At 40.9% G+C, this 14,869-nt stretch overlaps 1 protein-coding gene across 1 annotated transcript in view; it reads right to left on the bottom strand.

Moving 5' to 3' along the window:
- The window catches only part of LOC147228083 (myosin-10), a 69,322-nt gene that overhangs the window by 4,059 nt on the left and 50,394 nt on the right, over window positions 1-14,869 (bottom strand). The window contains exons 27-43 of the mRNA XM_086156267.1: window positions 13,938-14,109; window positions 11,580-11,792; window positions 10,687-10,831; window positions 10,393-10,599; window positions 9,858-9,962; window positions 9,094-9,246; window positions 8,703-8,951; window positions 7,757-7,969; window positions 6,289-6,501; window positions 6,010-6,171; window positions 4,803-4,931; window positions 4,605-4,693; window positions 4,339-4,462; window positions 3,206-3,295; window positions 1,389-1,507; window positions 654-762; window positions 358-530 (exon numbers count right to left, since the gene is read on the bottom strand). Of these exons, the coding sequence (XP_086012393.1) occupies window positions 358-530; window positions 654-762; window positions 1,389-1,507; window positions 3,206-3,295; window positions 4,339-4,462; window positions 4,605-4,693; window positions 4,803-4,931; window positions 6,010-6,171; window positions 6,289-6,501; window positions 7,757-7,969; window positions 8,703-8,951; window positions 9,094-9,246; window positions 9,858-9,962; window positions 10,393-10,599; window positions 10,687-10,831; window positions 11,580-11,792; window positions 13,938-14,109 (2,665 nt within the window). The remainder of the gene's footprint in view (window positions 1-357; window positions 531-653; window positions 763-1,388; window positions 1,508-3,205; window positions 3,296-4,338; window positions 4,463-4,604; window positions 4,694-4,802; window positions 4,932-6,009; window positions 6,172-6,288; window positions 6,502-7,756; window positions 7,970-8,702; window positions 8,952-9,093; window positions 9,247-9,857; window positions 9,963-10,392; window positions 10,600-10,686; window positions 10,832-11,579; window positions 11,793-13,937; window positions 14,110-14,869) is intronic.

The raw sequence follows: 14,869 nt of genomic DNA, 5'->3' as shown, positions 1-14,869 counted from the left end.
TTTTACAAATACTTTTCAGTAAAATAAAATACAATGAACAAACTTATGCTTTAGAATTGTTATTACACAATGCACCATGTTATTACATTTCCTAGAAAATAAAAAAGTGCATTTTGTAATAATCTTCTCAATATGTAATAACTTATTACATAATGCGGCAAAATTTATTACAAAACGCGTCGGGGCAGTTGATTACAAAATGCGGCTTTATCACAAAATGCGGCTGTATTACAAAATGAAATGAAAAAGTGAGTACATTTTGGACGTTTATTACAAAATGCGGCGTCCCGACGCCTCCTTTTGTTTTTCCGTCGGATACGAGCGGCGTCTTTTCGCTTCCTGCTCTCCTCAACCTGCCTGAGGCGATTCTTCAGGGTGTTGACTTCCCGGCTGAGGCCTTCGCTGGCTTCCGTGGCGTCGTCCAGCTCCCGCTGCAGCTTCCTGCGGGAGGCGTTGGCCCGCGTGGCCTCCTCCTCCGCCTCTTCCAGCTGCCGCTTCAGCTGCTTCATGCGAGAGTTGGCTTTCTCCATCTGACGGGGAGGGCGATACGAGGGGGGAAAAAAAAAAACGGGAGACCGTGAGTCGGGAACAAATCTTTCCACGTGCGTCGCCGGGCTCCTCTGGAATTTGATCAAACGTTCGAGTCCGGTCACCTGCTCCTTGTACTGGTCGGCATGGCGACGCTCATCTTCCACCTGCATCATCACCTCCTTCAATTTCTTCTCCGTGCGGCGCACTATCTTGTTGGCCGCTCCTCTCTCCCTGGAAGCGGGTAAGAAGAGTTCAGCACTTGCCATCTTTTGTCCCGCTTTTGTTTTTTAGATGTCGCTGCCATGATTTGAGTCACTTGTGCCAATATCTAATGCTAAATGTTAGCCTAGCTCATTGCCTCGTTCACATTTAGAGGAAACGTCCCGTCGGAGCTCCGATACCACCGAGGAGCTCCGCTGAACGCGATCAGACTTTTTAATTCCTCTCCATTCAGCCGCCGGCAACCATAAAAACCTATCTTTAACCTAAAAAAAAAAACAAAAAAAAACGTGCAATATTTCATTTCACTGTGCAATATTCAGAACTGTGCAATATTTCATTTCATAACAGCTACACTACAATTTTTCCTTTTATCATACTATTGTGCACTCCTTACCTCACTTGTTACTAAGACACTTTATAGTTTTATCACTTGTTTACTAAGACACTTTATAGTTTCACTGAGACACTTTATAGTTTCTTTTTATTTCTAATTCCGCCTTTTTCTTTTTATTATTTATTACGGTTATATTTTCTGTAACTCTGGCACAACAATTTCCTTTGGGATTAATAAAGTTGTTCTTATCTTATCTTATATTATCTTATCTTATCTTAAACTGGTGGATAAGGAAACTTACTTGGCCTCCTGCTCCAATTGCTCCTCCAGTTGTAGGATCTTGGCCTCCAGAGCAGTGATGGAAGCCTTGAACTTGGACTTGACGGCGCCCTCCAACTCTGCAAGTTTAGCTTTCAGCTCCTGTATTTGCAATATAAATAGAAGCAAACGGTCTAGTTTTCGGCCCTTTCGTCTTTACACTGCGGCTCCCAGTGGCTTAGGAAAATAAATCATGAATATTTAATTGAAGCGTATTTCATTTGTGTTAATTCCTTTTTTTAACTTTTAGTTCTAAGTTGGAAGATTTTTGTGATCTTGAAATATCAAATAGAATTATATTTATTATTTTTCGGCGCTCAAAATAACGTCACATTCGCGGAAGCCGGTAAAGTCCCAATTTGCAGATGCTGTGCGCAGAAGTTCAGGAGCAGAAGTCCCATAAACCGGGTAAAATAAATATTTATGAAGATATTTTGCAAATATTTATTTCTTATTGTTTACAGACACAGCGATTTTTTTTTCCCGATTTATTTTTAAAATTCAGGTCGAGGCTCCGCTACACGCTCTGAAAGCCCAAAACTCAAAATGAGTTCATTACATAAATAAAATTGAATTTTCTCTGTAATACTTTGTGAATTTCAGAAGCAACACACTACACACTTGTTTATACAAAGTGTAAAGGTAATAAAAAGCAATTCATACAGTGGTACCTTTATTTTAGAGCGGTGGTTCCTAACCTTGTTGGAGGTACTGAACCCCACCTGTTTTACACGCGCATTCACCGAACCCTTCTTTATTGGATCGAGGATCGTGTCGTTGATGGGTGCAAAGAACAGGCAGAGTAGCCTTTTCATGGAATCTGGCTCTCTTCACCTTGAATTCAGCAAGCGCTATGTTCTTGTAGCTCCCATCTCCACGCAGCTGAAGGAAGCCTTCCCTTAGTTTTGCCGGTGCAGGACTAGAACTGCTCATCTTGTCTTTGCAAATCATGCCGTTAGGACATCGATTCCGATCGCGTTCCGTCATACATGTGAATCCGTATTGTACGTGTTCTTCCGACCGCTTTCTTTTTTTTGCCCGACATAATTAGTATGAAGGGATTCAAATATTAAGAAAGAAATCACATGACGTACCATCACGACAGTCGCAAGTTACTACAACTGAGCGCGCCAAAATCCCTGGAACACGGATAGGCCGAGCTATGTAGCGTGATCACCCGCGGCCAGTGATGTCATCACCAATGCGTGTCTTGACCTCCGCCGAACCCCTGAGACTGACCCGCCGAACCCCTGGGGTTCGATCGAACCCGGGTTAAGAACCACTGTTTTAGACGTCAAAAACCAATAGCGGCTCCCAGTGTTTTCTTTTCCGAGGAAACCGGGTCCAAATGGCTCTTTGGATGTTATGGGTTGCCGACCCCTGGGCTATAGTTTAACAATGAGAGGATACTGGATACGCATTGTGGGGGCTTTATGTGGGCAGGCGCCTTTTGATGCTGTTTTTAATGAAATATTTCTCTGCTTTGGAGCTTCACGTCAAGCTGTTGGGACAGTGAAGTCAATACCGTGTCCCGGGCAGGCTGAGATGCTCCGAGTGTGACATATGACTCAGCGCTGTTATACAACGTATCACCGCGGTAAGTGCAAACAGGAAGTAGATCCCTCGAACTATTCTCGACAGTCGAGGGATTTCGGCCGAAAGAGGATCGAGGGAAACGTCGCCCTTGAATTTCTCCCGCCCTTATAAACTGAGCAGCTCTCGTCTTCCATTCATCAGCGTGTTAGATACATATGTTGAATCCGTGAAATCGCGTTTTGAATAACGGCGGGCACACCGGACCTTGTTCTGCCGTTCCATCTGTTGCCGAGCGTTCTCGCTCTTCTGCGCCGTGCCGCGTTCTCCTGCCAGCTCTGCGTTCAGGCTGTCCACCTGACGACGGAAAAGAGCGGGTGAGGAAAAAACAGGAGAGCGCAGGCGGATCTCACTTGAGGTTTTGCAGTTTGAACGAGGTGTTTTTTTTTTTTTTTTTTTGAACATTTATTAGAACAGGTTCCTTAATAGAGTTTTATACATACTTACAAAACCTCATAACAAGATATACATTATACAATAATCTTTATAGGTCACTTATTTCCTCAATAGCGAGTGAAAAATAAAATGAAACTAAAAAAAAACAGAAAAAAAAAAACACAAAGAAAAGCATCTAACTCAGTCAAATAGAGATAATATCTTCAACTCTCCAAATATTTTTTAATGGGTGCCCATTTGTCAAGATATAGGTCTGTCTGAAGTCGTAAGTTTGCTGTTATGCGTTCCATGCCGTTTACATCCTTAAGTCTCTGACGCCGCTGGTCCAGGGTAGGTGGGTGAGGTTTGAGCCAGTTTACTGGGATCATTTTATGTGCAATTAATAGAAGAACTCTAAGCGTAAACGCCTGGTTTTTCCTTAGGCCGATTGTTGATGCTGTACCCGTAATAAATTGCTGTGGATCAACTGGTCTGTTTAATTTTAAAATCTCACTTATTTGTTTTTTTTTTACCTCTTCCCAGAATTTCATCAGTTTAGGGCAGTCCCAAAAGATGTGGGAGAAGTCTCCCGTTATGCCGCAGCCCCTCCAACACAGGGGAGAACAGTTATTATCATAAGAAGCTATTATCAAGGGAGTTTTAAAATACCTTATTCTTAACTTCCAGCTGAACTCCCTCCATGTTGGGCTGCTTAAACATTGTTGCCGGGGCAACCAAGAACTCTCCCATTCTCCATCAGCAATCCCGGCATTAGATTCCAGTTCCCACTTAGCTTTCACATCCAGTGTGTCTACTAAAGTGTCCATACGTATCCTGCCATATATATCTGATATTGTATGAACGATGAACAAGGTGTTTTGACGCGTGCGCCGCGGATTCTCCGGAACGAAAGCCCCTCGTTCTCGCATATCTCGGACGGGGATTGTCGATCTTGTCGGGTTTACCTGCAGCGCCGTCTTTCGGATGCGGTCATTGAGAAGCTCTATGGTGCCCTGGTCCTCCTCCAACTCTTCCATCAGCTGGGAGATCCGAGCCTCCAGCCTCCTCTTCTCCTCCAGCAGGGACGACCTGACACACATCTCGGTTACGCCCCGACTAGAAACGACGCCGATCGCGCTCCGCAAAACATTACTTTTGTCCTCTGCGGATCGATAAAGATTAGCGAGACGTAAAAGACGTCTAAATGTTCAAAGTGCTCGGTGACACCGACTTTCCAGAGGCGCTGTTGGAGATCTCATCGGCCAGCTCGTCCCTCTCCTGCTCGGCGTGTCGACGGGCTCTCTCCGATGCGGCGTGGTCCTGCACGAATCAGACACCGACCCACGCACACACACACACACATTTGCCGATTGGAAAGTCGATTTTGGCTTCTTGATACCGAAGGAATCTATACGCCCGGTTTGTTTACCTCCTGCAGCTGCAAGATTTCAGCTTCTAAGCCCTTGAGTTTCTTCTCGTTTTCTTTGGACTGAGTGAAGATCTCGTCTCGGGAGGCTCTGGCCTCCTCCAGCTCCCTCTGATAGTCCTTCATCTGGGCCTGCAGGAACCCAGAAATTGGCCACATGAAAAGCAGCAGAGCGGTTGCCTTTACTTTGGTTGAAGGTTTGTTGAGCCGCATTTTGTAATAACGGTGCATTTTGTGATAAACGTCCAAAATGCTGAGCACGGGGTCGGTGTGGAGGAAAATAGTCCATGTTGGTGTTGAAGTTCATATCCTACATCGATGACAGAGTGGAACTAATTGACCAGGGACGATATGTAGCTGCACCTCAGCGCATCATCCTTGTTGAGCCGCATTTTGTAATAACGGTGCATTTTGTAATAAACGTCCAAAATGTAATAACTTTTTCATTTCATCTTGTAATAAAGCCGCATTTTGTAATAAACTGCCGCATTTTGTAATAAACTGCCCCAACGCATTTTGTAATAAATTTTGCCGCATTATGTAATAAGTTGTTACATTTTGAGAAGATTATTACAAAATACACTTGCAACTTTGTTATTCTCTAGGAAATGTAGTAACATGGAATTTCTAGAATATTCTCTGTTAATGCAACCTTTGAATAGTGTACTGATAGTAATTGCTAAGTACTGCTACTAGGCTAATACAGTGATACTAATAATAGGCCTAGCTTTTACAAATACTTTTAAGTAAAATAAAATACAATTAACAAGCTTATGCTTTAGAATTGTTATTACACAATGCACCATGTTATTACGTGTTACATGTTACATTATTACATGTTTTAGCCTAGTAGCAGTACTTAGCAATTACTATCAGTACACTATTCAAAGGTTGCATTAACAGAGAATATTCTAGAAATTCCATGTTATTACATTTCCTAGAAAATAAAAAAGTTGCAAGTGCATTTTGTAATAATCTTCTCAATATGTAATAACTTATTACATAATGTGGCAAAATTTATTACAAAATGCGTTGGGGCGGTTGATTACAAAACGCGGCTTTATTACAAAATGAAATGAAAAAGTGATTACATTTTGGACGTTTATTACAAAATGCACTGTTATTACAAAATGCGACTCAACAAGGTTTCCCGAGAGTGCTTGCGAGTTTGTGTGTGTGTGTGTGTGTGTGTGTGTGTGTGTGTGCAAACCTGTAGTTTTCGGAGCTGTTTGACAGCCTCTTCCCTGCCTTTGTTAGCAGCTTCGATCTGGCCCTCCACCTCATTCAGGTCCATCTCCAGCTTCTTCTTGGAGGCCACGGCGAGTGTCCTCTGCTTCCTCTCGTCTTCCAACTCTGCCTCCATTTCACGCACCTGATGGTAGAACAGAGCGAGCGAATGAACCCCGGTGCCGGTCTACGACGATAAAAAGGAATTGCCTTTCACATCCCCCCCCCCCCCCCCCCCAAAAAAAAAACGATAGTTGCGGACCTGTTTGACCAGGGCCCTCTTCTTTTCGTCTCCCTGCTCGTCTCTGGCCTGTAAGTCTCGGTCGAACTGGGCTTTCATGGCCTGCATGTTGACCTCCAGACGCAGTTTGGCGTCTTCTGTGGCCTGCAGCTCGTCCTCCAGCTCCTCCAGCTGCGTTCGCATCTCTTCCACCTGCTGCTCCAGCGTACGCTTGGACTTCTCCAGTTCGTGGACCTGTTCGCGAGTCACGACGGAAAGTGAACCGAAACTCCCGGGGTTGGATTTCTAAGGCGTTACTTTCCTCAAGTCGAGATGCTGTGCGCACGTAACGTTGAGAGAAGATAAACAAAACCTCTACTCTAACACCGATATAAACATGTAAGCATAGCAGCAAGTAGGAAGCGGTGTTAGCAAATTAAACATTAAGCCCAAGTGGGTGAAATGCATTATATTTCAGATTGAATATCCTTAGCCTAAACCTGACTTTTCCGACTAAATAAACTTTAAGGCAAAGTCACCATAAAATGGTGACAGTCTATATCAGGGGTGGGCAATTATTTTGGCTGGTGGGCCACATGTCTTATTTCATTTTTATGCGCGGGCCAACTCGGTACCATGTAAATCGAACAAAATGAAAATTTCATTTTAATTATTTACGTTTTTTGGCATTTTATTTCTTTTTTTTACGTTAAAATCATGAATGAACGTATAAATGTACCGACATTATTTTATATGTAATCATCCATACAAAATTAAACAAAGGGGAAAAAATAAGGAGTTTCTAAATTCAATATTGATTGAAAATACTTCTTAAAATACCGTATTTTCACGACCATAAGGCGCACATAAAAGTCAGATTTCGAAAAAATTCGAAGGTCTTTTGAGCCGCATTTTGTAACAATGGTGCATTTTGTAATAAACGTCCAAAACATAATAACTTTTTTCTTTTCATTTTGTAATAAACTGACGCATTTTGTAATAAACTCCCCCAACGCATTTTGTAATAAATGTTGCCGCATTATGTAATAAGTTGTTCAATTTTGAGAAGATTATTACAAAATGCACTTGCAACTTTTTTATTCTCTAGGAAATGTAATAACATGGTTCATGATGTAATAACAATTCTAAAGCCTCGTTTATTTGTTTGTTAATTTTATTTTATTTTATTTTAAAGTATTTATGAAAGCTAGGCCTATTATTAGTATCAGTGAATTAGCCGAGAAGCTGTACTTAGCAAGTACGCTATTCAAAGGTTGCATTAACAGAGAATAATCTATAAATTCCATGTTATTACATTTATATTTAAATAAATAAATCTAAATTCAAATAACTTTATATAAATTATATATATATATAATTACATAAATCAATTTAAATAAAAACAAATAAAACTTTTATTACAAAACGAAAATGAAAAAGCGATTACATTTTGGACATTTATTACAAAATGCGCCGTTATAACAAAATGCGGCTCGACGAGGTCACGTACGTTTTTCCCGACATCGTCCTTGGAGCTCATCAGATCCTCCATTTCTGCACGGAGCTGCTTATTAAACCTCTCGAGCTCCTCTTTGGCCTCCAGTGCCTCCTCCAGCGCCCTGGCCATGGACAGAGCCTTGGTCTCCTTCTCTCGGGCCTCGGCTTCGGCACGGTCGCGCTCCTCGGCGTAACGCGCTGAGATGGTCTTCTCCTCGGCCAGCATCTGTTGCGCGCGAGGCAAACGTCGCCTTATTTTTTTATTTACTTACACGTTTATTGAACGGGGACAAATGCATAAAACATTTGATTTATAAGTCATTTATAGTCCGTGTAAAATATAAAACAGCTGTCGCACATATGAGTGTCTAGGCGACGGTACTCTTTCGGGCATTTACAGTTAAAACAGTAAATTTACATCATTTTCTTTGTTTTTGTGTTTTTTTTTTTGTTTTTTTTCTGTTTTTTTAGTTTTATTTTATTTTTCACTTGCTATTGAGGAAATAAGTGACCTATAAAGATTATTGTATAATGTATATCTTGTTATGAGGTTTTGTAAGAATGTGTTCCTCTGTTAAGGAACCTGTTCTAATAAATGTTCAGAAAACAGTAAATTCACATCAAAATAAAAAGAAAGACAAAAACAAAAACTGAAGAACGCAAACGGATAGGGGCAGGAGATTAAAAGAGTACAATCGTATGCGAGAGCCCAAATTTCATTTCAGTAGGTGTTTTGCACGTGTAAAAAGACTGAGTTCTGTTTTGATTTTAAGTGGTAATTCGTTCCAATGTGTGCTTCTGATTACTGAAAATGATGACCGGCCCGATGTCGTTCTGCATTTTGCTGTTCTACAATTTACAATTACTGCCTCTTGCATCCCTAGTTTAACTTCAGTGTCCTCTTAACCGTTCAAAATGTATCGACCCTGTGCACGGACGTCTTCTCGGCTATATCGTACCTGGTCAAATTTCTTCTGCTTCTTCTCCAGGTTGGAGACAATTTGCCTCTGGTGATCCAGGTCCACCATCAGATCGTCCAGCTCCTGCTGCAGTCGGTTCTTTGTCTTCTCCATCTTGTCCATGGCCATCGCCTTCTCATCCAAACGCTGGCTGGTTAACTCCATGTCCTTCTGGAGTTTTCGCTTCACCTCCTCCAGCCCCTCCATCGCTCCTACGTCCTCTTCCAACTTCTTCTTTGTCTCGGTCAGCTGTGGGAATTCGATCGCCATCGATAAAATACATAAAGAACGCACGCGCAGACTTACTTTAGTGATACAGATCACAAGCTTCGCGTTTTACGAGACCGATCGGCGTCTTAAGACGATGAATATCGGTCACGACCCCTCCTACCTGCGCCTGAACCGTCTGCAGCTGTTTCTCCAGGTTTCGCCGCGTCTCCTCATCTTCCTCTTGCTGCTCGAGCAAAGTGTTCTTCTCCTCCTCCAGTTGTCGGACTCGGCTGCTCAGGTTTAGTTTCTGACGGGTCTCCTCCTGCAGCGACTCCTGCACTCGTGAAAACAAAAAGCGAAGGGATCAGACACGCAAGAGGCTCTGCTCAAGAGAATTTGTATTTTGAAAACCTTCTGAATGTAATGTTAACTGTGATTTTTTGCTTTGTGTACACGGATTTTGGCAGCCAAATAATAGTAATGATAATAATAATAATAATAACCTTTATTTATACTTGTAAGACCACTGAGGTCTCCCTCATTTTCAGGGTCGACAAGTTTACAAACAAAGCAGAGCACGGCACAACAATAAGATGAGATCAAAATAAAAAACAGGAGATAAACTAAAACAGGTGAAAATGAGATTAAATTAAAGACAGTGCGGAAGCAGTAGATAAAACTCGAAACAAGTAAAAAAAAAATGAGATCAAATTAAAAAGTACAAGGGGATGGATAGAACTAAAAACAAGTACAATTGGCAGTACAAATTCAAAAAAACGATGTGTTTGTCAGCTCATGAGTCAATTATCTAACTGGGGAATTGGGGTTTTATGTTTTTTTTTTATCGGCAAACAATAACAATCGATAGATCGGGGGGGGGGGGAATCAAGATAAAGTTCAGTCTTGCTCTTGAGAAAGAATGTGTGATGATGTCGTCCTTCATACTTGCGTGTCTTGCAGTTGGCTTCCGAGGTTTTCGGTGTCCTTGGTCAATTTGATCCCCTTCTTCTCTGCCTCCTCTAACAGGGTGGAAACGTTGTCCAGCTCCGTCTAGTAGATCAGAGTAATATCGTTAGATCCCTCATGAATATACACTGCTCAAAAAACATAAAGGGAACACTTAAAAAAACACATCCTAGATCTAAATGAATGAAATATTCTTATGAAATACTTTGCTCTTTACACAGTTGAATGTGCTGACGACAAAATCACACAAGAATGATCGATGGAAATCAATTGCATCAACCCATGGAGGTCTGGATTAGGAATCACACTCAAAATTAAAGTGTAAAAACAAACTCCAGGCTGATCCAACTTTGATGTAATGTCCTTAAATGAAAATGTGTTGCTTCCTGAGCGGACACTATGATTTCACACAAGTGTGATTGACTTGGAGTTACATTGTGTTGTTCAAGTGTTCCCTTTATTTTTTCGAGCGGTGTATTATCGCCGGAAAAAAAACGACGGAATGATTCTTTACCTGTAGTTTGTGTGAGCGATCGGCCAGCTCCCCCCTGGCTTTTTCCACCTCGGTGGTCCTGGCCATAAACTCCTGCAGCTGAGCCTCCAGTTTCTTCCTCTTGTGTTCCGACTCGGTCTTTGTCTGCTGCAGACTCTTCACCTCGCTGTTCAGCTCTTTGTTGTCGTTCTCCAGGCTCTGCTTGTTCTTCTCCAGGTTGGCCTTAAACTGTGTCGAGCGCAAATACCGTCACTCGGTCCCGTGTTTCGCGTCTGAATTGAGAGTAAAGAATTCATGGCGTGCGGTTAAACTCACTCTCTTGGCCTGATCCAGCTGGTCAGACAGTTCCTCCAGTGCGCTGCAATGCCTCTGCCTCATTTCCTGGATCTGGGCTTCGTGGTTTTTCGCCTCCTCATCTATAACCTTCTTCAGCTCCGCAACTTCTTGCTCTCGCTTGGTCCTGATGTTCAGATATTCAAGCACATATTAGGAAGGATGATGCTATCTGAGAAACGTTTCTCAGAAACTCCATCACTCTCAACGCTTTGCATATTTTAAACAGTTTTAAGCTCAATCTGTTTTTCTGCAGAATATACTGGGTTCCCACACTTATCTAAAAGTATTTTAGATAGATGTGATCAACTCTTGGGTCATTAGATAAACTGTTTTTGGCTATTCTAGTAGGATAGTCACAAAGATAAAAAAAGACAGAGGTAAAATCTCTTTAAATGAAAAAGATAAGATAAGAACAACTTTATTAATCCCGAAGGAAATTGTTGTGCCAGAGTTACAGAAAATATAACAGTAATAAATAATAAAAAGAAAAAGGCAGAATTAGAAATAAAAATAAACTATAAAGTGTCTCAGTGAAACTATAAAGTGTCTTAGTAAACAAGTGATAAAACTATAAAGTGTCTTAGTAACAAGTGAGGTAAGGAGTGCACAATAGTGTGATAACAGGAAAAATTGTAGTGTAGCTGTTATGAAATGAAATATTGCACAGTTCTGAATATTGCACAGTGAAATGAAATATTGCACAGTTTTTGTTTTGTTTTTTTTTGTAACTGAAAATGGTGTTGGCCAAAAACCACTGTATCTATTTTTGATTAATATGGAATAAGGAATGGTGTCTTTCAAGATGTTTGGCGACAACGCTCAGTGTGTTCAGACGAGGAACTGATAAAGATAAACCAGCTTCAAATTAGGACCTGAGTTCTTGCTGGGCAGCGGTCGTATCCAACGTGTCCTCCAGCTCGGTCTTTAGAGCCTCGAGCTCCTCACTCAAGTCCCTCTTGAGTTTTTCAGCTTTACTTCGACACATTTTCTCCGATTCCAGATCTTCCTGGAGCTCAGCAAGCTGGGACTGCAGCTCCCGCACCTGCTTCAGGGCATTGTTTTTGTGAGCCGACTCCTCGTCACCCCTGGCGGGAGACACACAAGATATTTTATTGTACGTCATGATGATACTTCAACACTGATTGACATAAACATATTTGGAGCCTCTTTGCGTTTAAACAGTGTTTATGCACATGATGCTGAAATGAATAACGGCGTCTAAATGTAAATGGATGCCAAAAAAATGTATTAAATGCACTCTGTGGCAATTTTGACTTCCATGTGATGGAAAGTCTCCTCGTCACGAACAAAGAGGTCACCATTGTTCAAAGTGTGGCATCTGAATTTACTCCAAGGCCCGCCAAGAGTAATTAATGGTAAGCGGGTGTGACTAAACTGATGAAATATGTGTGTGAAATTTGCCTGACAGATGTTTACCAGTCACCCATGTTAACAGAATTACTGGCCGCGTGTGAGAAGGAAACTAATGACAAGTCAGATTTAATCCTGGGAACCAGCTTCTGAATAAATGACCTCCATCGCCGACTGCATCTCCATTCAGTCTTATGAATGCTGACGGACAAAATTATACATAATAAAGTTCATTTTGACATCAACTCCAGATTTGTATAGCAAGTAAAGATAAATATAAATGTAAAAGGAGAATACATTTTTACGATATGATTTTATCCTTGAGCCACATTTTTTCCAGCTTAAACTGGATTCATTTTTGTTCAACCGGGACGAGATATTTTAACGGTAAAAAAGGGAGGTTTGTGTTGAGTTTCTCTCACTACCAAGAACTGACATCCAGTTCGAGCTCAGCTCTTTATCCTTTCATGTGGAAAAAAAAAAAACACTGACAAGACAAACAGAGCTTCAATCACGATCAATTTGTGTGTAATAAGAGACAGCTGCATTCAAGATGAAAGGTCTCCACCAGTTTTGTATGCAGCAAATATGGCAGCTGGAACCGGTGTGCATGCAACCTGCAGCCTGACAAACAGCGCATCTACTAGAATAAACATGAGATAAACCTTTTTTTTTTGCCTGTTTTCATCATCTGCTGTAAATTGTACTTCAGGTATACCTAGTGGCGCAGCAGCATATCTTAGTGGAGTGGAGTTGTCATGCAAATAGATCATACAAAGCTAGTGTGTGTGTGTGTGTGTGTGTGTGTTGGGTCTGCCAAACACACATAAAGTGGTGTAACTGTGCCACATCTGTGATCTATGAGAAAAGTTAGTGTTTGGAATGGTTTTTGCATTGTTGCATCTATGAGATTTGACCCACTGCTTTGAATCTGACTGCGGATTTAACACTGGTTTAATAGTTGTTAATAGTTCATAATGTGTCCACTTTTTTAGCTGAAGCAATAATAGTTTGTTAAATCTGTATTTTTCCTGACCATTGGTTGCTTTCACCAACAGCTCCCAATCTATATATACAGGACTGTGTTAGAAACTTAGAATATTGTGATGAAGTTCTTTATCTTCTATAATGCAATTAAAAAAACAAAAATTACTTTGTCATGATATTCTAATACTTTGAGATAGGATTTTTGAGTTCAGCAATATTAAAATAATAAAAGGCTTGCAATATTTCAGTTGATTTGTAATGAATCCAGAATGTATGACATTTTTGTTTTTGTAATTGCATTACAGAAGATAAAGAACTTTATCACAATATTCTAAGTTTCTGAGACAGTCCTGTAAGCTCATTGAAAAGGAATGGAGAAACAGATTGTTTTTCTTCTGGCAGTAGAGGTACTCGCATTTTTCTATTTACAACAGCTAAAGAAAACGGACAGGCAGATTAGCTAATTTTTCATCCGAAAGATGCTAATATTTTAATGCAGTGTGTGTGTGTGTGTGTACGTTTGTGTGTCTGTCCAAAAAAAAAAAAAAAAGACCTCACTAACCCAAGCTTACTGTTCTGTATATTTCCTGTGTATCGTGTATTTGCAAGTGTATTTGCAGTCCCTATGTCCTCTATTGTAAGTCGCTTTGGATAAAAGCGTCTGCCAAATGCAATGTAATGTAATGTAATCCACATGCTGTCAAAACCCTGGCTCTTAAAAGTTTTTTTTCGATCAAATAAAGTTACAGCGGTGAAGTGACTGTTGTCTGATTTTATTGAACAGCGGCTTAAGACTGATCGAAGGACTGTATTTGTGTTTGCATGTTTGGTTTGTGTTTACACAGGCCATGTTTTGTAATAGGTGTGCTGACCTGGCCAAAGCAGCCTGGAGCTCCTCCTCCTTCTTGGCAAGTTGAATCTTTAGCTCTTCTATTTGCACCTGAAGCTCAGCGATCTGGTCCTGAAGGTCAGTTGTCTCAGCATCCAGCTTGCGTTTGGCTTTCTCAAGCTCCTGCCGCGTTTTCTCTTCCTTCTTTAAACGCTCTGCATTGAAAGTGGGTTTGAATACATTGTAAACGATCGGGAAAAAAAAACTCGCTTGAATTATGCGGACGATTCAAAAAATCTGGCATGAGTTTATCTCTAAACCCAAGAAATGGGTGATGCAAGGTAACAAATCATAAATTGAAACAAATATCTAATAATAAACAGCCGGGGAGAGTCTAGTGGCCAGATTCTCTGCCTTGACTCTCTTATATCAACTGTAGCCTGCGGCGCAAGATAAAGGCTCATGATTGAAACTAGATTTATCCTCTATTTCAGCTCTGCGTTGATCTGCTTCGATATCAAATCTCGGTTTACTGATCCAGTTTATTGAATATATTAAAGATAATAGAAGATCAGTATCAAACACGGCTCACCAGGCTGTTAAGACTGACATTTTCATTTATTCTGACCCCAAAACCTTGGCTCACAGGTGCTTGAATTTACCGGTTGACAGAACTGGATATCTATGAAATCCCATAAATTTAACCCTATCAAAATAAATAAAATAAAATTCAAAAACAATATACATTATGTATTTTATTAACTGAAAAAAGGCAATCGCAGGGGTTTGTTCAGCGGTAGATAGATTCCACCAAGGTGCACTACAAAATGTTACAGGAAGTCGGTCTTGCCTGCGGCGATCAGGCTTTAACGTTGCCCGGTAACAACACCACACTATGTACTTCTAGAAGGCATTTTGCGCCTTTTTTGACACTACTTTTATTTCATTTTCTTATTTATTTCTGTTCTTCTCGTT

The sequence above is a fragment of the Fistularia commersonii genome, chromosome 12 (genome assembly GCF_037954325.1).
Source record: "Fistularia commersonii isolate RoL2024-O1a breed Wild chromosome 12, RoL_Fcom_v1.0, whole genome shotgun sequence".
Taxonomy (NCBI): domain Eukaryota; kingdom Metazoa; phylum Chordata; class Actinopteri; order Syngnathiformes; family Fistulariidae; genus Fistularia; species Fistularia commersonii.
Note: the sequence above shows the minus strand (reverse complement) of the source record. Positions and strands in the feature narration are given on the sequence as shown.